Here is a 26,348-nt window from a genome sequence, read left to right as displayed (position 1 = left end):
AACCTCGGGTTTATTTACATACATATATTTATATTTCTCTGTTTATTTTAATGTAGCTATACTAACCTAACTAACCGTCCATAGTGTTTTAATGTAGCTAACCTAACCGACCACTTTTAATATTTGAATTCATTTTTCCTGCGCAAAAAATAAAACAAATCCCGAGGTTGGCCCAAGGTGAAATTTCGGGCGTGTTCGGGCAGGGACAGAACTTGATGTACATCTTAGGCTTCTCAGTTCACACTGGCGCACTCTGGGCAAGAGTTCTTGGCGGTAACGCCTCCAAGCTTACATCCTCACTTTCAGCGATAAGCCTGTGCTATAAACCTTGTCATTAACACAATTCCCTGCCCACCTAAAAATTTTCCTCACTTTTACCTGACAATTTCCATGTTGTCGAAAATCCCCCGACTTTTCCAGGTCTTCCCTGCTGATGGCAATGCTATGATCATTGTCCCTCACAGGACTATTTTGACGAAAAATAATAACAATCAAATGTTAAAAATAAATTAACTATTCTATGGCTTAATAAATATATGCCTGTATAAACCATCAGACAAAAATTAGAAAATATCCGCCAATATTCGTAAGCGCGACTGCAAATATTCAGCATCCAAAACTGTATTTCTAGTAAAAAAAAAACATAATAATAATTTGTAAAAATTACAATACTTTTCTTATAGTATTACAAACTGTTTCATGGCAATGTGTTTCCAAAAGAATCTTTTACAAAAGTCAAACTTATTGTTTTCTGTGTACGAAGATACAGTTCTGTGAAATTACGAAGAAATCGGTTTGTTCTTTGAATGGTAATTTATGTGGGAAAGACTAATACAAGGTGTTATTTCGGACATAACACCATTGCTGGTTACACAGCATGCCATAAGAAACCTCAATAGCAAAGCAATAAGATAAATAATAAAAATAATGAACATGCAAACACACAGTGGGTGTTCGGGTCTGACAGAGGCGAGTGTTCGGGTTCGACAGAGGCGGGTGTTCGGGTTCGACAGAGTCGGGTGTTCGGGGTTTGACAGAGGCGGGTGTTCGGGGTTTGACAGAGGCGGGTGTTCGGGGTTTGACAGAGGCGGGTGTTCGGGGTTTGACAGAGGCGGGTGTTCGGGGTTTGACAGAGGCGGGTGTTCGGGTTCGACAGAGGCGGGTGTTCGGGTTCGACAGAGTCGGGTGTTCGGGGTTCGACAGAGGCGGGTGTTCGGGGTTTGACAGAGGCGGGTGTTCGGGGTTTGACAGAGGCGGGTGTTCGGGGTTTGACAGAGGCGGGTGTTCGGGGTTTGACAGAGGCGGGTGTTCGGGGTTTGACAGAGGCGGGTGTTCGGGGTTTGACAGAGGCGGGTGTTCGGGGTTTGACAGAGGCGGGTGTTCGGGGTTTGACAGAGGCGGGTGTTCGGGGTTTGACAGAGGCGGGTGTTCGGGGTTTGACAGAGGCGGGTGTTCGGGGTTTGACAGAGGCGGGTGTTCGGGGTTTGACAGAGGCGGGTGTTCGGGGTTTGACAGAGGCGGGTGTTCGGGGTTTGACAGAGGCGGGTGTCCGGGGTTTGACAGAGGCGGGTGTTCGGGGTTTGACAGAGGCGGGTGTCCGGGGTTTGACAGAGGCGGGTGTCCGGGGTTTGACAGAGGCGGGTGTTCGGGGTTTGACAGAGGCGGGTGTTCGGGGTTTGACAGAGGCGGGTGTTCGGGGTTTGACAGAGGCGGGTGTTCGGGGTTTGACAGAGGCGGGTGTTCGGGGTTTGACAGAGGCGGGTGTTCGGGGTTTGACAGAGGCGGGTGTTCGGGGTTCGACAGAGGCGGGTGTTCGGGTTCGACAGAGGCGGGTGTTCGGGTTCGACAGAGTCGGGTGTTCGGGGTTTGACAGAGGCGGGTGTTCGGGGTTTGACAGAGGCGGGTGTTCGGGGTTTGACAGAGGCGGGTGTTCGGGGTTTGACAGAGGCGGGTGTTCGGGTTTGACAGAGGCGGGTGTTCGGGTTCGACAAGAGGCGGGTGTCCGGGTTCGACAGAGGCGGGTGTTCGGGTTTGACAAGAGGCGGGTGTCCGGGTTCGACAAGAGGCGGGTGTTCGGGTCCTGACAGAGGCGGGTGTTCGGGTCCTGACAGAGGCGGGTGTTCGGGTCCTGACAGAGGCGGGTGTTCGGGTTTTGACAGAGGCGGGTGTTCGGGGTTCGACAGAGGCGGGTGTTCGGGTCTGACAGAGGCGGGTGTTCGGGTCTGACAGAGGCGGGTGTTCGGGTTTGCGCTCACCCGAGTCCCGCAGCTCTCTGTCGGGGCTCCTGGCCATGACGGAGGTCCTCTTGGAAGGCATGGGCAGCGAGGGCTTGGGTCTGTTCTGCATCGCCGCCAGCGCCTGCTGCACCGCCTCCTGACGCACCTCTGTTGGCGCAGAGCAACACCCGTTCACACCCGTCCACACAGGTCCACACACGTCCACACAGCTCCCGTGCCCACACTAGTTACACAGGCTGTACCAGGTGGCGACCGCTTGCCTCGTGTTAATCCTTCCATAAAGAAAACTACTAAAGCTCTAAGTTTGAATTTTAAATTATATTTACAGGTGTAAATGTATTAATATTTTTTATTTAAAAATAATATTATTCCTTTTTCTAATATTACATAAATACAAAACACAGACATTCTCTACGGAATGATAGTTAAGAATGTGTGGAAAATCTTTTGTAAGCATTATAATTTGTGTGAGTTCAATTTATACAGACTAAAATCTTTACAAGGTTTAACGTTCAACTGAAAATTTCCCTATCATAGATTTCAAAGTATTAAAAAAATCTGACATGTTATGATGTCAAAAAACGAGAAAACTGCCGAATGAAAAATTTGTTTACGTAATATACTTTAGAGTAATACATATGATATGTTATCGAATGTATTAAACAATTAACTAGCCATTTTTGTATGACACAAATGTAAGTAAAACAATTTTTATACATTAATCAAAACTTGTTTTACTAGCTTCTTTACCTGTGTTAGCCAGCTTTGCGAGTCCCTCACAAAGCAATGCATTTAGCTAGTAAATAACAGTTCTTTATTTTCCCGGGAAGGTAGGATAGGTAAGCATTATTTCAAATACTCCATGACCGTAAAAAAAATATATATATGAATCCTTGCAATATGGTGTTTTATTTAACGAGCCGTCGGCAAACTTCGGAGAACTTCGGAACTGTTCGGGCGTGGCTCTTTTCCCCGTGAACTGTTCCCATCTGTCATTGGGTTATAATCTACAGTTCGGACAGTCGGTCCACGATCATTTGTCCACCTTCGCGACTAAACTTCAGTTAACGCCTGACAGGCACCACCGTGGGAATACACTAAAGTCCAAAAAAAAAAAAGAAAGTACTAATGACCTGACGCCTTCGGCCCCCCTCCCCCACCCCCTTTTACACACACACGTCAGTTCTACCTGTTCGGACCGAACTGTGCGTGTAAAGGTCCTTAACGTACGGACGTATTTATTACACTAACATTAACAAGGTTTTCTTCAATTGCAAGCAAAAATTAAAACACCATCAACAACAGTCCACACGCAACTGCGTGGCATTTCTCAGTTTGAATAACCTGCTGAGTTTTTTTTATTTTAAATACTTCTTCAACACTTAGATTTCATTAACACAACTATGCAAGGGCTAGTCACATCAAGCATGATTCAAGCACGATGACAGGCTTGCATCAGCAAGCTTTCCTCTCGATTCAGTGGCAAGCAACCCTCAGCTCAAGCTCCAAAGTCTAGGAAGCTTGAAGCGAGCTTGAACCTTCAAACTCACTGCGATTAAATTGAAAAAAAAAAAAAATGTTCGTCATGGCCAGCCAGGGAGCTTGAAGCAAACTTGAAAGTTCGCCACTGCAAATTAACCTGGCAAAAAAAAATAACAAGGAAAATTTGTTAGACTTTTACAAAATGGGTACTGTTTGCACACAATGCGTCATAAAAAAAATTACGTGTCCATAAAAACGGTAATGTAAAACTATTTCACAAACTAAAGCAGACATTGCCATACTTGCACGAACACTAACATGCAATCGACATACCCACTCCTGCTATAATTATCATGCCACAAACATTTTTACAAACAAAACTCTCCCATTAACATATATACATATATATATTTATCAGCAAACTCTAATATCTCCTAGTGTTTTGGGAAGTATCTACTGCATGCTGGGAAACGAATAGGAGGCATTCGTAAGCAGCAAACTTAAGTCTTATTTCATTCATGCTAAAAATACTAATCAAGATGCCAGGCATTAGTAAAACCAACGAAAACTATCTACACGAAAATAACAACGGACGATCAAACATTTTCCAATACACAAAAAGCAGATACTATTTTTTTTATAAAACCCAATTATACTCATGGCCTGACAATCAAAATGCACGACAAACTTACAGTTTAATAATTTTTTTTGCCTCCTTTTCTTGCACTTCTCTTTAAGTAAATCCTGACGAAGATACAAGTCAAGTGTCGAGTTATCTAAAAGAATAATTCAGCAAACATGATTAACAATATTTATGCTATACCATCTTTGACCTTAAATTTTATCTTTTTTGTGTGATGACTCGGTATAAATAAAGCAATTTTTTTTTCGACGCTTACCTGAATCTCGAAGTATTTTAGTCAACGCTGCTCGCTGTCTTCGTCACAGCTATCAAGAGAACGAACCCACAACCGAAGAAAACAGAAAAATATCATAAATACCTCTTGGAGAAATGGAACTGGAGACATCTGTCCATACTTCCAACTCGACACATCTTCTTTAACACTAAGTTACAACTAACTAATTATACCGACGCATAAGTCTGAAGTGGACTAGGTCGCAAGTCAAAAACTTTCAACTTCGATCCACAGACACCAAGCACAACTGAATGCAGATAAAAAAAAATACGAGCGAGTATTTCAGAACTCGTCAGTGATATGTAACATCTAACCTCGGTAACGAGCAAATACAAGTGTTCTCACGTTGCAAATACACTTTGAATACGAAACTCGGGCCACGAATTCGAACGTGCAAATTCTTTAAAATCGGGCGTACGCGAATCACACATAGTTTCCGCACCCGCCGCTAGAGTTCTTTACCGGAGCAGCTACGTCCTACTGTCGTATCATTCGATTTGGACAGCGAAATTTTAAACTGATATAATGAAACGGCTCCGATAAAAGCGAAAAATAGACATGTAAAAGTACGAAAAATTTGGCTTAAGGACGTGATTTTCGACAGCTAATTTTGATTAAAATGTTAACAAAGTTTCCCTTTTGTCTTTGTGAACTTAGTTTCTGCGCCATCCGCCATAGATGGCAGCACCGTGGTTATTCATTTACGTTTCATGCAACTTTCATTCCACTCAAGGAATTACTCCTACTAAATGACGTATGCCGAGAGAGTGAAGATGTTACACGTCATATATTGATTATTATGATAACAATGCCAGACACACCTCCGGAGATTTGAGAGGTAACAGATATCCGAATATCCGAATACGGGTTACTGCAACGGGAAAGAGAGGAATCCATGTGCATGGATGCTTACTAGTAATCAAGGTATGTCTAATAGAGAGAGAGAGAGTCTGAACTTCGGCAGACACTATACAGGATCTAAGATACGCTTATTGTACACAAAAAATTCGTCTGCACCGACAATAGAGCTAAGTTATAAATATTTTTTCAATAAAGTGACTTGTAAACAAACTGTAATTTTACTTTTGAAGTTATACTTCTTTAGGCGCGTTATGAAAACAATGATGACAGTGAAATTTTAAGATGCGCGCGCATCACTGTAACACAAAATTAACAGGTTGAAATTGCCCGCTAAACCTCTCATTAAGTCTCGGGAAAAAAAGCTACCAACAAAATATAAATAGAACCTCTATTAGTCGCGCATGTTGGCACGCTCGTCGCCTCTGATCCCTGTTTTCATATTTATAATATTTATCCACATGTTTCTAGTTTCTACATTCACAACACGTGTTTAGTTTCATACAAGTGCGAATTATATATGTGCTAATAAATTTAAATTGATTTAAATTGAATATTTTTATTAATATTATTTACTATTCGTAAATATTAGTAAAAAATTGTGCATATATACTTTTTCAAGTGCTCCAATATAATTGAGGTTAACTATCCATATGTATTTATCAATATAAATTAAAATATTATTATTTCATATAATACTAAATATTATTAAATTATTAATCTTATATATTTATTATTGGTTACTTAATATTTCCAAAATTAAGAAATAAATTTAATAAAACATTTAATAAAAATTTGTGATAAAAATTAAAATCGATGAAATTAAAATATAAATTTTTAATATTTATTATAAAATTTAATAAATAATAAATACTTATAAAAATAAATGAACAAATGTAATGAAAACATTTTGATACAAATGAAAAATGAATATTAAATTAAGAAAATAAATATTTAAAAAATAAATAAACTTAAATTAAATTATGGACATTATTAAATTTATTTATTATCTTTTAAAATATTAATTAAACAATAATAAATATTTAAAATTAAGAATCTTATAATATTTAGCACAAATTATGTCATATATATTTTTTTTTATTACCTAATTTTTATTTATTTAATTTTTCATATTTAAATTGAACTTCATTGACTGTGTTGACTATCTTTTTCCAGCCCTTTTATTATTTTATTGTAATTAATTATTTGCATGCGATTAAAAACTACTTTTTAATGATGCCAAAGAAGTATAACTTCTCACACGCGTACGTAAGTACACGCACCATTTTTTTTAATATGATTATTTTGACTCGTACAGGATTTTGGTGTTGAGGAAACCACCAAAAAGATTTTTTCTTTAAATAAAGATGCGAATCAACAAATCTTACACGGTCAGTTTGGAGTCCTTAAAAAAATCGCATTCGTCAAAATGTCGTCGTTTTTTGTATATGCCCTTCTGATGCATTAAAAATAATAAATATGATGACTGACTATTAAATAATATGTAACGCCAAAATTTAAATGGATCGGAAGACCTCGAGAAAAGGTTAATGTTTAAATTACAACATTTATGTTAATTTGTGTGCTCATGTGTGTTTGAATGTAACTGAATGCCATTTGCGTATTTGCGATATTTACAGCTAAGTACCACTTTAAATAAAGCCAAGTTTGTGTGTGCACCAAGTTTGTATCAGTTGGTGGTGTGAACGAATAAGAAGTCAGCGATGTAATTTAACTATAATATGCAATAATGTGGATTTTTTACCGATGAGATTTTTTTTTTTTTTTTACATTTCTGGGTGTGTAAAGGAACCACAATTATTTACAATGAAGTTTAACGTAAACGATATTTGTTAGGAACTGTAGACATAGTGTATTTTTTTCTATGGTTTTATGTTCGATGTGGGATAAAACAAATATTGAAACCTTCAAGACACAAATTTACTTAATCCATCTTTAAATTAAGTAATTATTAAAGAATCACAAATAGTTTGAAACGTTTGTAACAAAATCTTTTTTTGACGTGACGTCTAATAAATCAATGAACGCCGGCTGCACGCACGAAAAAGTGTCCCGTTACGCACATTGTTCCGTTACGCTGTGTCCCGTTACGCTCATTGTACGCTTGCGCCGCCTTCTATCTCTCTTCCACTCGACTGGTTATAAAGTGAAGTGAAAAGTTAATGTGGTTTTTATTGCTTATATATTACAAAAATTTCGGCAATAAAGGTTCATTATTCTTGCATTTAAAAAATCTGATTACTAGTATAATTTCAAGTATTTATTATTTTAATATTAAAATTAAAATGATTCAATTTTATTCATAAAAGTATGCAATAATTTCATCAATGTTTTGTTATGACGTTGTCACGTTAAACTATCGTCCGTAAAACGACTTTACAGACAACCAATTTTTTTTTAAAAATAAACATCGTAGGTGAAAAAATAGTTAATTTAACGCAATCAGTGGTTGCTGGGGTTTCACTTCACTGATTCATAGGGTGGCTCACAAGTCTCGTGTGGTTCGTGGAGAAGAGACACCGCAAGTCTCCGCGGTTGTTCGTCATCAGACCTCCAGGAAGGTAACTAGTGAAGGGGGGGGGGGGGGGGGGGAACAACTGACACACACTCATTTTCCCCTTAACTGATTGGAGAACATGGCGCGTCCGGTAGTGACGTGTGTGTGGCGACAACCAACCACAGCTGGCCGGAAGCCAGACGGTCCACAGCTAGAGACAGGAAAAATTCGCGGGTTCAATGACCTCCAGGATAGACTCCATTATCACTCTACACACTCGGGCAAATGCCAACTGTTCATTGGCTGCTGACTTGTGAGTCGTCTCGACTGGGTGGCCTGTTATTCGACACTTCTATGAGTGGGGGGTCTCTAATTGGCCCTCAGTCCTCCAGATTAACAGTGGACCAATGACAGAAGCAGCACTAAGGTATAATTATTTGAATTTTAGCATAACACGAAATGAACCCGCGAATTTTTCAGGTCTCTAGTCACAGCTCATGCCGGACGTACAAAAAAAACGTAAGAAGCAAAATGGAGGTACGTTTCCTTTTAACTTCTAAAACGAGCCGTCTTTACAGCCGGCAGGGTTAAATCAAGGCGATGACTCATCACAGCGTAACGAAAAAATGCAACACTCTGGATGAAATAGGGAAGGGGGAGTAACGAATAAAGTAGTTAGTCGTCGCCATGTTTGTTACAATTATAATGTGTGCTTTATTGCATAGTTTTACCGTTTAAGTGAAATTATTGAAGTGTCGAGCTTCACACCTTTTTATTTAAAATGTTTAAAATATGTTGACTTAGTTAATAATGTAGAACCCGTCAGAAGACTGTAGAAAAAATTTTTTTTTCCTGACTTTTCCATGACTTCCCAAGACCAAAATTACAAATTTCCCTGACGAAGTTTTGAAAATAATTTACACAATTTGTAATTTTTTTAAAATAAATGTAGACGATAGAGTCTCCACCGTCCCTATAGCTGGATTAGTTCTAATAAAAAATAGCTAAAATACCATCCACAAATATTGTGTTCAAAGTCTGGGTGCTGCCATACCGGGGCAGGACATTTCCTCCTCAAATTACTATCACTGAGGAATATACATGACTTTTTCAGGTTTAAAGCTAAAAATTTTCAACTTCCTTGACTTTCCAGAATGTGGACTCCCTGCGTCCGTATTTCATCATGTATAGTCTAGTCGTTCTCAAAACAAACCATGTATTTGCTACTATTCATCTCTACTGGGCGAGCTCACTAAATTATTATTGCATTCATAAATACGTATTTTTTTTCGGTGATTTTAAATGCGGCAATAACTTATCTAAGTTTGATACATTATGAATGATTTAGAGCCACTATAATGGTTTTTTAGGACACTTAATGGTAAATTCACACATCATCCTAGCATTAACTATATAGCATGTGATGGTGATGCTAGACAACTTCGAGAGAGAGAGAGAGAGAGAGAGAGAGAGAGAGAGAGAGAGTAAAAAGGGTGAGGAGAGAAAGGTTGAAGAGAGGAGAGGAGAGAAGACGGAAGGGAAATTGGAAGAGAGAAATTGGGAGAGAGGGTGGTGGGAGACGGAGGTATGGGTAAAGAGAGGGAAAGATAGAAAAGTAGAGTGAAAGGAGGAGCCGGATAAAGGAATAGAAAGTGGCGAGGGAAAGCGAGGAAGAAAGGGGAAAAGAGAGTGTGAGGAGGAGAGACAGCTGAGGACATAGAGAAGTAGAGGGGGCGAAAGGGTGAAAGGGGAAAGAGCTGGGAATAGTGAGTAGAGACGGAGAGAGGAAGAGAGAGAGGTAGAAGGGAACACAAGAGCAGGATCTTGTCGAGCGGAGAGTGCTACATAGCGCCTCTTCTCCAGAGTGGCGAGTGACAGAGAGAGGGGTCGTTAAGGCGCCAGAGATGAAGTGGCCCACATAGCAGTTGTCTAGGGATCACAGAGGAAGTAGCAGCTATTGGGAAGGACATAAACCGCGAGAAAAAAAATTTAAAAACATCTCTTCCACAGAAAAATTAAATAAGGTACTTTTATTTCCGGAACAATTTAACCGATAAAACTCCAGGAGGTGCAATAACTATGAAAGGAAAAAAAAAATTCTCGTACTAAGTGAGTTTTCTGTTATTTAATAAAACCTTCCCGTTATGTCTGCCATTGATAGGTTAACACTCCGTGATAATTCTCGCAAGTCCATTTCCAAAGTTTGTTTTAAGAACACCTAACGTAAACATATGAGAATCCCTGGACAGTTTTCAACCTGAGGTCTTCGTAAATTTAACGATATAATATTAAACGGTGTATTTCAGATGTGTTACTGAAGTTCGAAGTTTCACTGTTGACGCGCTTGGCTTCCACGGCGCAACATTTCATTTGTCTCACATATTTACCTAACAGGTATTCTAACACGCGATATTTAACTTGCACCTCTTGTGCATTGGTGCAAAACTGCCAAAAAGAATCGTTAAAATACATAGCAACTCTGTAGTTTTAAACCTATGTCGAGTTTTTAGAATGTCAACCTACATTCCGTGTAAAATTACACAAACTGCGTGTATTTTTTTTTAAATTACACAACAAAAACGTAGAAAAATACACTGACACAGAATGTGTAAATTTACATAAAAAATTACAATAAAGTTTACAGACTTAGTCAATATGGTGACTTACCTTAGAGTGAAGCGGCGACTAGATCCAGGATTACAATAGCCCGTCGCCTCCGTACATCTGTCCGCCGTTTACGTGACTTGCAGCCAATCCGATGGCCCGTCAAATTCCATCCGTCCATCCGTGAAAAAAACTTCGCAAAACTAAATTACTTTCGAGGGACGACAGATGAAAATGCAACCGCCAAATGACAGCAAGGTTTTTGCGTGTCAAATATATTAGAAGGTTATTGAAGGGGTATTATTATTATTTTTTTTAATGATTTAGCTGCTTTCATTCCTGATCCATTTCTTTCTTTCTGCCTTAACACAATTTGAAGCTTGATTTTGTAAACAAAAATCTTCCGGCTCACAAAAATGTAATTAATTGCCCACTCGTAAAACTGATATTAAAAAAAAAGTACTCGCCAGATAAGTATAACATCTAACCTCGGTAACAAGCAAATTAATGTGTTCTCACGTTGCAAATACACTTATAAAACTAAACCCGGGACTCAACACACAAAATTTAACGTAGAATTATTATTAAAAAAAGAAGCCGAGCGGTGATAAATATATACGCAAATTTGGTTTGAACTACATTTCTGGACGCGAATCACACGTAGTTTCCGCATTCCGCCGCTAGAATTCGCTGCCGGAGCAGCTACGTCGACTATCGAATCATTCGATTTGCAGAGGGAAATTATAAACTATATAATTAAACTGCTCCGATAATATCGAGAAAAACAAAAACCCTTGAATAAAATACCAAACTCCTGCTTTTGGACCTGATTTTCGACAAGGAACTTTATTAAAAAATTCTGCCAATCTTGTTAAAATTCATTAAACAGTTAACGCTATTAAGTTTCCCTTTGAAACTGTGAACTTTGGTTGCCACAGATGGCACCACCGTGGTTGTTGCACATTACCGTTCTTTGACTTCCGCATCATGTACTCATGATAATGCGTATCATATTATTGCCGACATTGATCAGACGGACGTACGTACGGATACGACGGACTACTGTGAAGCTGAACGCGCTATGGATACGTCTCATCTGTCCATCACCGACTCGTCCGCCATTCACGTGACACGACGCCAATCAGACGGCTCGAAAAAAAATTCCAGCCGTCCGTCAAAAACTTGGCCGAGCTTTAACTTTTCGACGGACGGGCGGATGCAAATCATAACCTCAAAAAAATGTCTGCTTCCGTATTATATTTTTAACTTCCCCCATGAACACGTTTTAAGTTTTTATATTTAAAAAAAAAATTGTCTGAGACACACATAAGTATATTAATAATCCACGGGCAGTCTTAAAATACACTTAAATAAATATTTTTTAGATTATTTTAAAAAAAAATCGATAAGTGCTTAGCGTACATGATCGTCAAACTGGTCAAACATTTGCCGCATCCAAGTAGGAAATTATATATATATATATATATATATATATATATATATATATACATATATAATGCCGGACGCGCGGGTCATTGTGAGTCGCTAGGCTTGTTGACGAACGGACGGACGGACGGACGGACGGACGGACGGACGGCCGAAATGCCGGACGGACGGATGGACGGACGGACTGCCGGACGGACGGACGGTCGGACTGATGGACTGCCGGACGGATGGACGGACGGTCAGACTGACTGCCGGACGGACGGACTGACTGACTGACTGCCGGACGGACGGACGGACGGTCGGACGGTCAGACTGACTGCCGGACGGACGGACAGACGGACTGACTGCCGGACGGTCGGACGGACGGACGGTCGGACGGACGGTCGGACGGTCAGACTGACTGCCGGACGGACGGACGGACGGACTGACTGCCGGACGGACGGACGGACTGACTGCCGGACGGACTGACTGACGGACGGACGGACGGACGGACGGACTGCCGGACGGACGGTCGGACTGACTGCCGGACGGACGGAGGCCGGACGGACGGACTGCCGGACGGACGGACTGCCGGACGGACGGACTGCCGGACGGACGGACTGCCGGACGGACGGACTGATGGACTGCCGGACGGACGGTCGGACGGTCGGACTGACTGCCGGACGGACTGACTGACTGCCTGCCGGACGGACGGACTGCCGGACGGACGGACTGCCGGACGGACGGACTGATGGACTGCCGGACGGACGGACTGATGGACTGCCGGACGGACTGCCGGACGGACGGACTGCCGGACGGACGGACTGCCGGACGGACGGACTGATGGACTGCCGGACGGACGGTCGGACGGTCGGACTGACTGCCGGACGGACGGACTGCCGGACGGACGGACTGCCGGACGGACGGACTGATGGACTGCCGGATGGACGGTCGGACGGTCGGACTGACTGCCGGACGGACGGACTGACTGCCGGACGGACGGACTGACTGCCTGCCGGACGGACGGACTGCCGGACGGACGGACTGCCGGACGGACGGACTGATGGACTGCCGGACGGACGGACTGATGGACTGCCGGACGGACTGCCGGACGGACGGACTGCCGGACGGACGGACTGCCGGACGGACGGACTGCCGGACGGACGGACTGCCGGACGGACGGACTGATGGACTGCCGGACGGACTGCCGGACGGTCGGACTGATGGACTGCCGGACGGTCGGACTGATGGACTGCCGGACGGACTGACTGACTGCCTGCCTGCCGGACGGACGGACGGTCGGACGGTCGGACGGTCGGACTGACTGCCGGACGGACGGACTGACTGACTGCCGGACGGACGGACGGACGGACGGACGGACGGTCGGACGGTCAGACTGACTGCCGGACGGACGGACGAACTGACTGACTGACTGCCGGACGGACGGACGGACGGACGGACGGTCGGACGGTCGGACTGACTGCCGGACGGACGGACGGACTGCCGGACGGACGGACTGACGGACGAACGGATGGACTGACTGCCGGACGGACGGACTGCCGGACGGACTGCCGGACGGACGGACTGCCGGACGGACTGCCAGACGGACGGACGGACTGCCTGCCGGAGGGGGGGACTCACCTGAGTGGTAGCGACTCTCGTTGCGCGTCAGACGGCGGTTGCCGCGCCGCTTGGCCCTGGAGGCGGGGCTGGTTGAGCCGCCCCCGGCGGCGGTGGAAGGGGCAGAGCCCGCGGAGCGGGGCCGGGCTGCGACAACACACACGGTCAAGGCACATGCTGCGGGCAGCGTGCGGGCCTACCATCCCTCCCTCCCATTACTCCTCCCCTCTCCAACCTCTCCAACACACATACACACGACACGTGACAACCAAGCAACCGCTATTCTCCCGATAACCTAGCGTTCTCTCTCTCGTGCTTAGAATATACCATGTTTAAAAAAAAATTAATATAACTATATTTAATATTGGAAAAGATCTTTTCTACCAAACAAGTTTTTTTTTATGAACTTAATGGCAAATTTCGTGCAATAAAAGCATTGACCTCTCGTATGTAGACTTCCGTCTCAAAACTCTTATTATTTTTTTTGTACACAATTCTTTAAAAAAAAAAATTAAAACTAGTTTTTTCCTAAAACCATAAAATATATCTCACTGGCGATGCTGGTTACTTCATTCCCTCGTAGCTGCTGTTAATTGAGAGGCTATTTATATTCAACGTATCATGATAAATGTCTTTCATTCTTATTTAATATCTTAAAAATGGTTAAAGTAGGGGGAGCGAGCCGCACTTTCACTGTCGCGCCCTCGGGGAGGGGGTAGAAAAGAGGGGAGGGGAAAGAGAGGGGGAGATGCTGCTGAAGAGGGTATGGTGGGTGGAGGATTTGACCTTGAAAGTGGAGTAAAATAGGCTCACAACCCCTAGTAGCAAACAAATCATGGGAGTAATCACAAATAATATTGTTGCCTTTTACAGCTCCAAAATAATGTTTATAAAATATTTGGTGATTAATTTTTTTTTTTTACCCAAAACTGTAATAAAGTCACGGGACAATTCTTTAAATAATATCAATGACAAGAATGAAATTACCAACCCGTGTAAGATACGTGAGTTAAGAATAAAAATACACAATTTTGGTTTCAAACAGTTTTAAAGCCATATTATGTTTTTCTATATAATATATTTAATTTTGTTTCGTTTAAGCATAGTCTATACTTTATTGGAGTACCTCAATTAATTAGCGAATAGAGCTTCAAAAATTTTTACCCCCTGTAAAAGTCACCGACATTTAGTACCGAATTATTTTCGTGCACGACAACTGTAATGAAACTTGTCACTAGGCACAATTTCATAGCACTAGGAAATCTCTTTATCATAGTCACTAGGCACTGTTTCATAGCGTGAAGAAATCTCGTTATGTGTAATCACTACCTTAACGAAGGCAAAATTTCAATATTATATGACAAACAATTGATATGGCCTAACAAATGTTAATACCAAAATTATGTCCATAAGTTCCCATCACTCCACTTTAAAGCGTGTTTGGCTCGTGTAACATTAATTTTTAATATTTACTTGAAATGTTGCTGTAAATGAGGTCTAGCTAAAATGAGCATTTACTTATTATGAGTTCTTACTTCCTCCCCTACCCCCGCCCGCAAATTCCAACTGTTATGAATCGCAACAGAGAAATTACAACTATACTAAGATGCAAAACTTGTCCTCTTTGGTACTACAATAACGAAACTAAATATGACGATTCATTTAAAACATTCTGACTGATAAAGGCCCGCAGAAATATAGGCTTGTATTCTACAGAATCCCTCAATAATTGCAGTCCTTTGAAGTGATTTGATTGCAATGACAAGGAAAACACGAGTGTCGTATTTTTTAGTGTTTCATTCATAACATTCTTGGAGCCTACCCATGAAAGATACAAAATGGGTTAACTGCACGTAAATATTCAGAGTTAAAAGACAATTCCGATCATTAACTTTCGTAGCCAGAGAATTACCAATTTCTTGGCTCCTAGGTTGTGGTCACGTCCGTTGAAATGATGGCGTGCCCGTCGTTTCGGCGTGCCTTGTTGCAGACATCTTCAAGGGCGTTTAACAACTAGAGGCCTGGTGATTTTTGCCCAGTATTAATGTAAGACCATTCACAGACAAGCTGTGGTTGGTCCTTGTGAATAGTCCTGCATAAACACTGTGCTAGAAAACCAAGTATTCTGCCGTTAATCAACTTGGGATTTATTTTAAAGCAGGGTTGAAAAAAAAACAACTGATTTTTTTGTTTAAACCAGGTTTTTTTAAAAGGTTTAAACTATGTTTTTTTATTATGTCAGTTATTTTGGTTCTAACCATGTTAAAATGAAAGTAATTAAACATCTCGCTTTCTGCCACTCATGTTGAACCAGAAAAGTTATAACATAAAAGAGCTGAAGTCCAGCCAATCTGCACATATGACTGGGACTTAACCACAGAAAGGGCATTTCCCCACAGGAGAAGGATTTTCTATAGAATGGGTGTTTCCCACAGAACGGAGATTTACAATTAAGTCGGGAACTCCCACAGAATAAGAATTTTTAATTTTTTTTTTAATTTTAGAGAAGTATTTAGCTGGGTACGATTTACAACTTATTCAGATAATTTGAAAGATATCTTGATCAGTATATAATTTTTTGTTCCTGTAAATAACAAGAAGCATTAATTACAGAAATTTTGATGTTATTAGAATGGAATTAGATGTTTTATTTAAAAAAATTAAGATATTCTATTTAAAAATACATTGTTAAAATATTGTTTTAATAAAAAAACTTGTTTTAAATCATTGTGGTTTAAATGAGCCAACCTTGTTATAAAGTAATACATCTTGAAAACTTTTGTAACTGGTGTAGTAAAAAAGGAGCAAAGTGGCACATTGTTGAAGTGTGTGCCTGTTTATAGGTCCAGCCATGCGCAGGGATATTGGTTTACAAGCTAAATATTACACATTTGCTATTCATCCGTTTCAACAATATCGCTTTCAAACAAAAAAATGAACTGTTCATTGCTTAGAAAAAAAAATCACGGTTATAAAAAGTTTGAAGAAGTAATGGAGGCGCAAGAAGTTACAGGAGTTGGTGTGTGCAATCTTATTCGATATGATAATGGCTGAAGTCAAAATGAAAATGACCCCATCCGGATAGTAAAACAATTTTTTTTACTATAGCTTGTTTAATGCTAATTTATTATTGCTGTGTTGTTAACATCTTTGTTCAACGATACCTACTTCATAATGACACTTTAGCGATTATTTCTAGCGAGTTCTTTTCGAAGCTATTAAACTTCTAGCATAAAACTTAGTTATAACCAAAAATGTTATGCCATTCTGATGGGGTCGTTGTCATTTTGACTTCGATCATTAACAAATCAAATAATATTGTATACACCAACTCCTGTAACTTCTTGCCTACATCACTTCTTCCAATTTATTATATATGCAATGTACGTTTCAGTGAAAATGGATGAATAGCGACTAATAATATTTACAGTGTAAACCAATATCCCTGCGTATGGCTAGGCTTACGAAAATACACACACCTCAACAATATACCACTTCGCTCCGTTTTATTTCACAAAATTAAATTGTTTACAAGATACTGCACTTTAAAATAAATCCCAAGTTGTGTGACATTACACGGCTAAGTGGAGCCTTCTCTTCTGTTTTAGGATGTCAACGTATTTTCGATGATCGATGAACACTTTTATTATCCCAAGCAGATATACCGAAGCAGATTGTGCCGTGTCATAGAAACGTGTAGAATCTTAAATCGATGTTGTTTCGATTCGCACGGAGAACGTGTACGTGAGAAGATAGAGAAGAGAAAAGAGAAAAGAGAGAGAGAGAGAAGATATCGCCGTGCGAGTAAGAGAGATTGTCTACAGCCGTTCCCAACACATGCTACAAGCACGAAACATGCAACCCATAAACATGCTTCAAACTGACCTGAAGCTACACTGAGCACTTAATCAGCTCTATACATATATATGTATGAATTGCGCAACATATTTTCCCCACCTTGAAGGGAAAAGAGATACAACCGAAAGATACCATTTGGTTTAGATAGATTTCAGGCGACAAAAATATTCAAACATTTAATTTTCAAAATGTGCCTTCGTCAAAGAATAGTACACAATTTAATGGGATCCCACAAACAGTTAACCATGTGAAGTAATTAGGAAATAATATTCGATTAATTTTCCAGAATAACGCTTTCAAAAATACACTATGTTATGTGGTCTTTAAAAATCTCTTAATGAAGGCCAATTTTCAACATTAAACTACAAAAAAATAATATTGCATAAAAAATGTTTAAACCAATATGGAGTCTTTCGAGCTTTTATCTCCATCTCCTTCCTTAAAACCTGACTGGTGTTATTCCCATGCACGTGCTCAAGTGTGAGTTACCTACATCGAATAGATAAAAAAAATCTAAGTCTTCACCATAAAAAGGACTCCGGCCGTTTGAAAGCAGCGACAGAACATTAACAGAAAGAGATTATCCAGAGGCTAAAGACTGTTTTTATTTTAACGAAATTTAGGTCCAAATGTAGTCAATTATTTATAACTATCTTGTTTCGTGGATAAAGACCCGAATATATATGTGTCTTATTTTTGTCAGCCAACCTGTTTTTTAAAATCTGAAGGCAGAATAATAATTTTTTTTTTCTTTTTCAGTCATCAAGTCTATCAGAGGGCTTAACCAGTGTAAAAATATGGAAACAACAATATGGAAACAACACTACAATTAACTACCAATGTTAAGGATTCGACTTTATAGATTTTCCTGCACAGTCAGTATTAAAATGTTATTTCGCTTCAGGATGGCTTCAGGTCAACTTGTCAATATCATGCACAAGACATTCTAGGAGAAGAGCTAGCAGCTATATTTAACATAAATATGTACAACATAAATACGTACTTAAAACATAAACAGCAACAACACTACATGCAGAACACAGTCCTGTTAACACCACATAAACTCGAACTGCACAGTAGACAGGATACGTACTCAACATCAAGGAGAAGTGGAGGAATGGAAATGAACACAAAAAAAAGTCACCAGGCTTACTTTGTGGACAGGGAGTTACAGCAATGAAATTAAAACGATTTAGGACCTACGGTCGCGTGAATTACATTAGGAGCATGAACTTTTCGCGGGGGGGAAAAAATTCTGATTTCTCACTAAACTGCAATGAGGTATGCCCGTTCTAGCAATTGTTCCTTTGCAATTGGCGGATGTCTGCCAAGATAAGCCATTTCCCTATTTGGCCGGTTCATTCAGGACGCGTTTATTTCCGCACTGGATGGCTGTGATTGGTGTGCTGATAGTGGACATGTGCCCGAAATAAACCCATTAACCACGGAACACAGACAATGCTATAAAGTTTTTAACACACAGATTGTCCGGGAATCTTTTCGCCAAAAATATATCACTCTACTTATCATCCGGCAGACTTGTAGGGTGTCGTTGTAGAACGTGTCCCAATGCTACTGACAGGTAGTTTGGATCCATCCTACACAAGGAACACTATGGCAGTGTTTCATTACTCGCACGGAGGTGCCAACACTTGAAACTGCAAAAAAAAAAAAAAAATAGTCGTTCCGTTATTGCAATATGCAGTAATTTTCACCAAGAATGTTATTTTGTCTTACAAACAAGACGTTACATAAACCAACATCTTCGGGCGAAACCTTAAAGTATACTTGTCCTCTCGCATCAACCAGAAAAACACCTGCACTATTAACATGATGACCAATGGTTGAACCACTTCAAATAGTACGAGGGCGGCTTTTTTTTTTCAACCTCCAATGTGCTATAAAAAAAAAAGGAAAAATTTACATATCATAATTTTACCACCAAAAGTTCAGCAGGATCTTAATTATTTTTCTACGTGATCGCCAAAACGACTGACGCATTTGTCATATCGTGCCACAAGTTTCTAGATGCATTCTTCGAAGTCAGCCGCCAGTGAATAGAGGTACAGGGCCAGCGCCTGGATCTACTTCTGCCTCACGACGCCGCTGTGAGACGGGTGGACTAATTTCGCGGCGCACTGACTCCCACGTCAAACATTGAGCGGCACAGTGCGCCGCGCGATTAGTCCACCCGCCTCACAGCGGCGTCGTGAAAGGGAGTGGTATCCAGGCGCTGACCCTATATCTCTATTTACCGGCGACTAACTTCTTCGAAGAAAGCATCGAGAAGCTTGTGTTACCACGTGACAAATGCCTCAACTGTTTTGGCGATTGTGTAGAAAAATAAGTAACACCCTGCTGAACATTTTGAACTAAAATTACAATGCTATGTAAATTTGTCTTTTTCATAGCACATCGAAGGGTGAAAAAAAAAGCCATCATATTTGACTTGCAAAACCCTATCCGTAGAACGTCTAGCTCTCCCAGTAGGTAATACAGTTCCTGCTTATCTCCGACGAGATTTTTAAGAGTAATACACGCACATAATGTTGTATTTTCCCGTTTTTTCTGTAAATCATATTTTTTTCCCTCCAGGCTTTTTCAAAGCTGCTATTTTCCGATATCACTAAACATAACGGTCGGTGGGAAATAACTGATGACTAGAGGTATGAGCTTTTACCGAAAAAAAAGATTTCGAGACTCCCTCGTTGTGTGTTAAAATATTTTAGCATTGTCTGTGTTCTATGATTTGTTAAGTTTATTTTGGGTACACATATTCTATCTGCACAATGATGAAATACACTGTTAAAATATTTGTTTTGTTTTTTTTTTACAAGGAAAATCACGTGTAAAACTGCACAACAGAGCTTTGTAAAATTGCAAATGGCACAAAGCTCTAACTTGCAATTTTTACGAGTGATATCTTTGGCAACTGAGTACAAAATCTTTTTTTTTACAATGTAATCTTTAAGCTTCATAAAACGCGACCAATAAAGCAGAATCCCTTTGCAGATGGGCCGCCAATGACAAAAAAAAAAGAAACCTGTGTCGCGGGCATGACTCATTGCAGACCAATGAGCGTTCAGAGAATTTTCACGAAAAAAAAAAATAAAAAAATTGTCCCTAGTGATAACTCCGCGCTGGTGATTGCAGATGTCACGATAGTTACGCTGGCCGGAAAACATTGACTTCAGCAAGTCCGAAACTGGTCCCTGTGGGTTTTCATTTTCAGGCTCATCCCTTAAGTTAAATTAACGATACTGTCAAATTTTCCTGTGTTTCCTTCCATAAGGTTCAGACCACACCTTTTACATTTCTCAGAGTATTTTTCTCTCATCTATTTTCCAGATGTTTCTCATGTCTGTGGGAACCCTCTAAGATCGCATTTAGTAAAAGGTCCTCTTCTAGAGAGAGAGAAAAAATTAATACTGTTGAACTATTTGGTGTAAAAACAAATTGTAATGAAAATACTTCACCATTTTTTTTAACAGAAATTTGTGTCTCCAAGTCAGTAAAATAATGGCGTAAAAGTTTGCAGCTCTCCGATAAAAAAAAAGATAACCGATTTCCGATTTACCTGATATTCGCAGAAAAGAAAGAAAAAACAAAAAATAAAACTGCATTTGCAACCACAGCGGGAGAGTTCGCTGCCGGTAATGAGGCGGTGAAGGAAGAGAGGAGGGGGAGAAGAGAGTGGGTAGGAGAGGGAGGGGAGGGGGAGGGGGAGGGGAAAGGGAGGAGGAAATGGAGTGGGGAGAATGGAAAAGGGAGTGGGGAGGAGGGTAAAGGGAGTGGGAAGGAGGGTAAAGGGAGTGGGGAGGAGGGTAAAGGGAGTGGAGAGGAGGTTAAAGGAAGTGGGGAGGAGGGTAAAGGGAGTGGGGAGGAGGGTAAAGGGAGTAGGGAGGAGAGGAAAGGGATTTGGGAGGAAGTGAAGGGGGGTATGGAGGGAGAAGGGTGGAGGAGGAGGAGGAGAGGGGAATACCACCGAGTACCTGAGTGGTATCTCTTCTCGCTGTGCGTGACACGCCGCTGCGTGCGTCTCGCCCGGGGCTGCTGTCTGCTCTGGCCCGGGGCTACGGAACAACAGCACGGACAAAAAAACCACTTCACCCACAACCACAGACAATAACCACCATGCGCCCTAACCGGGGGGGTAGCAACCAGAATTACTTTGCTTCTAATATTCTAATGTTTTTCTTCCCATGTGATTTTAAATAATTTCTTAACATAATCACTTTTAATTGTTTATAAAAACATTTTTCGAAGTCACTCTTCTTTAGGCGCGTTATGAAAAAAACAACTCCATAGAAATAAAAATTGTGTGTGTGCTTTATAACTCTTATATTTTAGCGATCTATATTGAATACTGGTCCATATAAATAAAAAAAAACTATTTATTGTGAATATTTAAGATAGAAATGGTGTTTATAATATTCTTCACATGTATTTTTTAAGTATATTTATATAAGTGAGGTTATGTTCTTGTATGTACAATTTATTTTCTTTATAAATTATTACATTGTTATTAAATAAATAATTAAAATTCATCTCGATTATTTTACTAAATTAAATAATTTTTACACGTGTTTATACTAATATTGAGTACTGAGTCTTTATTTGAAATTTTTAATTTTATTGCATTTATACTTTACCAACCGTATTTATATTATCACTCCAAAAGTTTTATTATTTTATTTCTATTAATTATTTGCATGCAAAATTGCCATGGAGGTAAAAAGTAATACCTCCATGACCTAGGCATGGGTTTTTCTCTAAATTCCGAAACATTTATTCTTGTACTTATCAACCTACTACAGTAATTGATGAAATCATGTGGTATTTTACAGTTTCGGATGAACGTTCGTATGTAGACTTCGTCTTGAAACTCTTCATTATTAGTAAATCATTCGTTGGATCAATAAAAATTAGGTTTTCCTAAAAAAAACCGTAAAACTAAAGTTTTTATGGTTTTTGGGAAAACTAAGATTTTTTAAAAAATTCAATCAATAATATATTAAAACAAAGAGTTTCAAGACGAAAGCTATTAACGGATGGTTCATCCAAAACTAAACACCAAATGATATCATGATATTACAGCTACGATTGACACTAAAATTTGTGCAAGTCAAAAAAACTATTAAAAGAGGACTTGTTTTGTAGCAAAATGAAACATTTCATAAACAATTAACTATGCATATATTACGAATTTATTTAAAATAATTGGCAAAAAAATAAACACTTGACGCAAGATAATTTATGATAGGCTACTACCCCCTTAACGACTTGTACACTGTAAAACTTTCGTTTCCAGCACCTTCCAATATGTTTTGTCAAATAATGTTGGGACGGTTACGACATTACCGAAAACGTCAATAAAGCAGCCATGCTTTTTTGACAAGTTGGATGACTTGAGCTTCCATCAAATATTTCGCATAAAGGACGGGTTCTAAAATGTGTCGGATTTAATGGAACCAGCCAATGAGAATCGTGCCTAGCGAAAACGTAAATGCTTCCGTTTCCATTACAACAAATCTTTAAAAATTGCAAAAATAACATGGGCGATTAGAGCGGTTATAAATATTAGAAAACTAAAGTAATGTAATATAAATTTCGTAAGCAAAATAATGTTGTGTGTTAAATGCAAATTATGTGTTATTTCTAAAAAGAAAGAAATATTATTTTTTTATTATGTAACGAGTATTGATGTCATTTAAATTTATAGATGTTTAGAAGTTTAAAAATGCACACAAAAAAAAAACTACAAGTTCAAAAATCTCAACCGGTACTAAAATTCATTATTGAATTTAAAATGCGATTAAAATTGAAAACTTTGAAATAGCTCAGACTTCGATAGTGTGACAAGATTAAAACATATTTGACGTTATCTGTCCAATTTTATTTGGCGGTGGAACTGGAAAACATTATTCGTCCAATATTTCCCTTCCAAATCTGTTGTCAAATGTCGAATTTGACAGTGTGGCAGGACCTTAAGGGTGAATGTTCCGTCGCAGGTCATTACTTTATTTTAACGTTTAACACGGTTAAACTTGTAGACTTTTTGACCGATCTAACTTCAACAAAATTTTAAAATATACATACAGTGCATACTTTACTGGCCAAGATGAATTTTGAACCATTTTTGTGCAATACGGATAAGAAGAAAAAGAATAAATAACTGAAAAGTTTTGAGTTTAAAAGCAATAACGGTGGCTACTGCGTGGTATGTTTATTTATTTATTTTTTTCAGAAAAATGTATTTTAATTTATTTAGCCTTTTAAAATCATGAAAATTATGATGATTTTAAAAGGCCAGGTAAAATTAATTTTTTTTCTATGAAAGAACTTAAACCATATCACACAACAGCCAGTAAATTTTACTTTACAACCTAAAATGTTCCAGTTTTATATTTCGTTTCATTCTCCTTATCCACACTGCACAAAAAAAATACAAATGCAACTTTGTTTAGCCAATCATTCAAAAAGTATTCGATATATATTTATATATATTTCATTTTGATGATAAACGCGACGCTCGCTGGTGCTTCTAGCGCGGTGTCTCCTCTGGACTGGCGCGCAGTCTTCTCGTCGTGCATTTGATCGGTGACCGTAACATTACATGGCGGAGAAATGAAGATAAAGGTGTAATGCAAGTCCCTTTAAGTGCTTTCAAGATTCTGTTTTGTTTAATGCCTACAAAATTACTTTGAAAAATGCCTTTTAGCAATTTTCACTACTCTAAAAGCACAGTTTAAAAAACTAAATCCGAAAACGAAACTACTTGTCGGACCTCAGCGAACTCTTAAATGCTTTCCGTTAACAAACCCCACTCGGATATCTTGATCAATATTCAAATTGCGTTGTTTTTACTGAAGCTCTGTACACTGTATCTAGGTAGGCGGGAGCCTTAAATACTATTCGTAATCACGACACTTTCAATAAATCTTGAGCTGTTTGCAAATGGCGCGTTTAACACCTGAAGTTCTGCGTTTGGCGACCACCATTATAATTCACACTTGCCAGACATCATCAGTAGAGCCACGGAATTTTCGCGCATTCATTTAGTCGCAAGCTAGAATGCAAACCTCCACACTGTCGCACTGTGTTCATGATTGGACCGCAGTTATCTGGACACGCCCCTCTACGACCGTGAGCCAACGATGTCCAGCTAGGAGAGAAGTAAGCTAATCAGGTAGTGCCAAATAACAAGGATAAAAATGTTCTCGCTAAGAAATCAACCAATGGGAAAGTAAACATGGGTCGAGCACACCTATAACTTTGAATTCTATCCCGAGGCCAGAAGAATCCGCGAAATTTCCGGGACTAATCATCAGACGTCGTCAAGCACCATTTCCACAATGTTTCGGGTTTTGCAATATGGCGATGTTGAGATAGATATTGGCTTCAACTAAAGCATGCCACATACTGACAATTTGACAATGGTGTTGAGGGGGTAGTACTATAAGGAAATCGACTTCGAATTATCTCCATCGAAAAAAAAAGAACCTTTAACCTCAAAAAATGTTTCAAATCAGGTCACACTATCAAAGATTATTTTTGTTCTGAGCAATTTTCCCTTTTAATTTAATTTTGAAATTAAATAATGTATTACAGTGCCCAACGGAATTTTTGAACTTATTTTTTTGTGAATTTGTATTTTTTTTAACATATATGAATTTAATTTGTAATAATACTCGTTAATAACTATATATATATATATATATATATACACACACACACACACACAGAGAGAGAGAGAGAGAGAGAGAGATATTCAACTTTATTTCCTTTTTACAAATAAAATTATTTCGTATACGACATTCATTTAAAAGTTATTTTAGTTATTTCACTTTTTTTAAACCTATTTAATCACACGCGTGATATTCGCCATTTTGAAGTTTCTTTGTTGCGGAAACAAGTGTCATTTCCGTTTTTTGCTAGGCACGATTCTGATTGGCCGATTACATCTAACATCCTAGATATTTTTTTTTAGAACCTGTCCTTATATGTATAAAATATTTGAGTGAAACTCAAGTTATAAAAGCTCCGCTAGTGATGTGTCATAACCCTTAAAACATTATTTGACGCAACATGTTGGAAAAGTGTCGGAAGAGAAAAGTGAAAAATGAGCTTAGAGCCCTGGACTAAGGGTAACCCGTGCTTTTTCTGGCAGTTCTGGTGCCGTCCAATGATGGCGGTTCATGCGTAATCCACTGCGAAGCTCTGGTTCATGGTCCGTTACCATCGTCACCATCATCCCCACCAGCACCACCAACACCACCAACAACCCATCACCACGCATGCTCAGTCGACGCAATGCAGCAAGCGACCCACAGCGCAAGCACGACTGCATGGCATTCACGCCAACGAGCGGACAATAATTGTACAATTCACTGACCTAGTGGCGGGTATTCCCAGACCCTCCAGGGGAAGCCTACGATTCACTCGTCCTTCTGGACATACCCGAATACTCACGTTGGCAAGCCTTCTTTTCACAGACGAGAGAGAGCCAAACCCGAAGTTCCCCGAAGTTCATGCTCGCTTCCACCCCCCCCCCCCCCACCCCAACGGTTCTATCTCATTGTATAAACCGGCGTGGCATTAAATTTTGCTGTCGATTAGGATAGGTTAGCTACATTAAAAATACTGTAAAATCATTTTATGGTTGCTTAGCAAATAACTTCTTAATATGTAGCTATCCAGGGCTAGGAAACCGTTTACATGATTTCACAGTATCTTTAATGTAGCTATCCTAACCAAATCAACCGTCCACAATGTCTTAAAGTATTTATAATGTAGCTAACCTAACCTAATTGACCATTACTTATCATG

General features: G+C 39.7%; 1 protein-coding gene across 9 annotated transcripts in view; it reads right to left on the bottom strand.

Annotated features, from left to right (window-relative positions):
* The window catches only part of LOC134541133 (disco-interacting protein 2), a 473,542-nt gene that overhangs the window by 53,178 nt on the left and 394,016 nt on the right, over positions 1–26,348 (bottom strand). For 4 of the 9 annotated variants that reach the window (XM_063384327.1, XM_063384321.1, XM_063384322.1 and 1 more), the window contains exons 3-4: positions 13,683–13,808; positions 2,256–2,384 (exon numbers count right to left, since the gene is read on the bottom strand). In XM_063384327.1, the coding sequence (XP_063240397.1) occupies positions 2,256–2,384; positions 13,683–13,808 (255 nt within the window). Of the gene's footprint in view, positions 1–2,255; positions 2,385–13,682; positions 13,809–21,511; positions 21,593–26,348 lie in introns of all 9 variants that reach the window. The other 5 variants (XM_063384328.1, XM_063384325.1, XM_063384329.1 and 2 more) reach the window with 2 other exon arrangements.

This window comes from Bacillus rossius, chromosome 18 (genome assembly GCF_032445375.1).
Source record: "Bacillus rossius redtenbacheri isolate Brsri chromosome 18, Brsri_v3, whole genome shotgun sequence".
NCBI lineage: Eukaryota > Metazoa > Arthropoda > Insecta > Phasmatodea > Bacillidae > Bacillus > Bacillus rossius.
The sequence above is the reverse complement of the archived record's forward strand: the minus strand, read 5'-3'. Positions and strand labels throughout refer to the sequence as shown.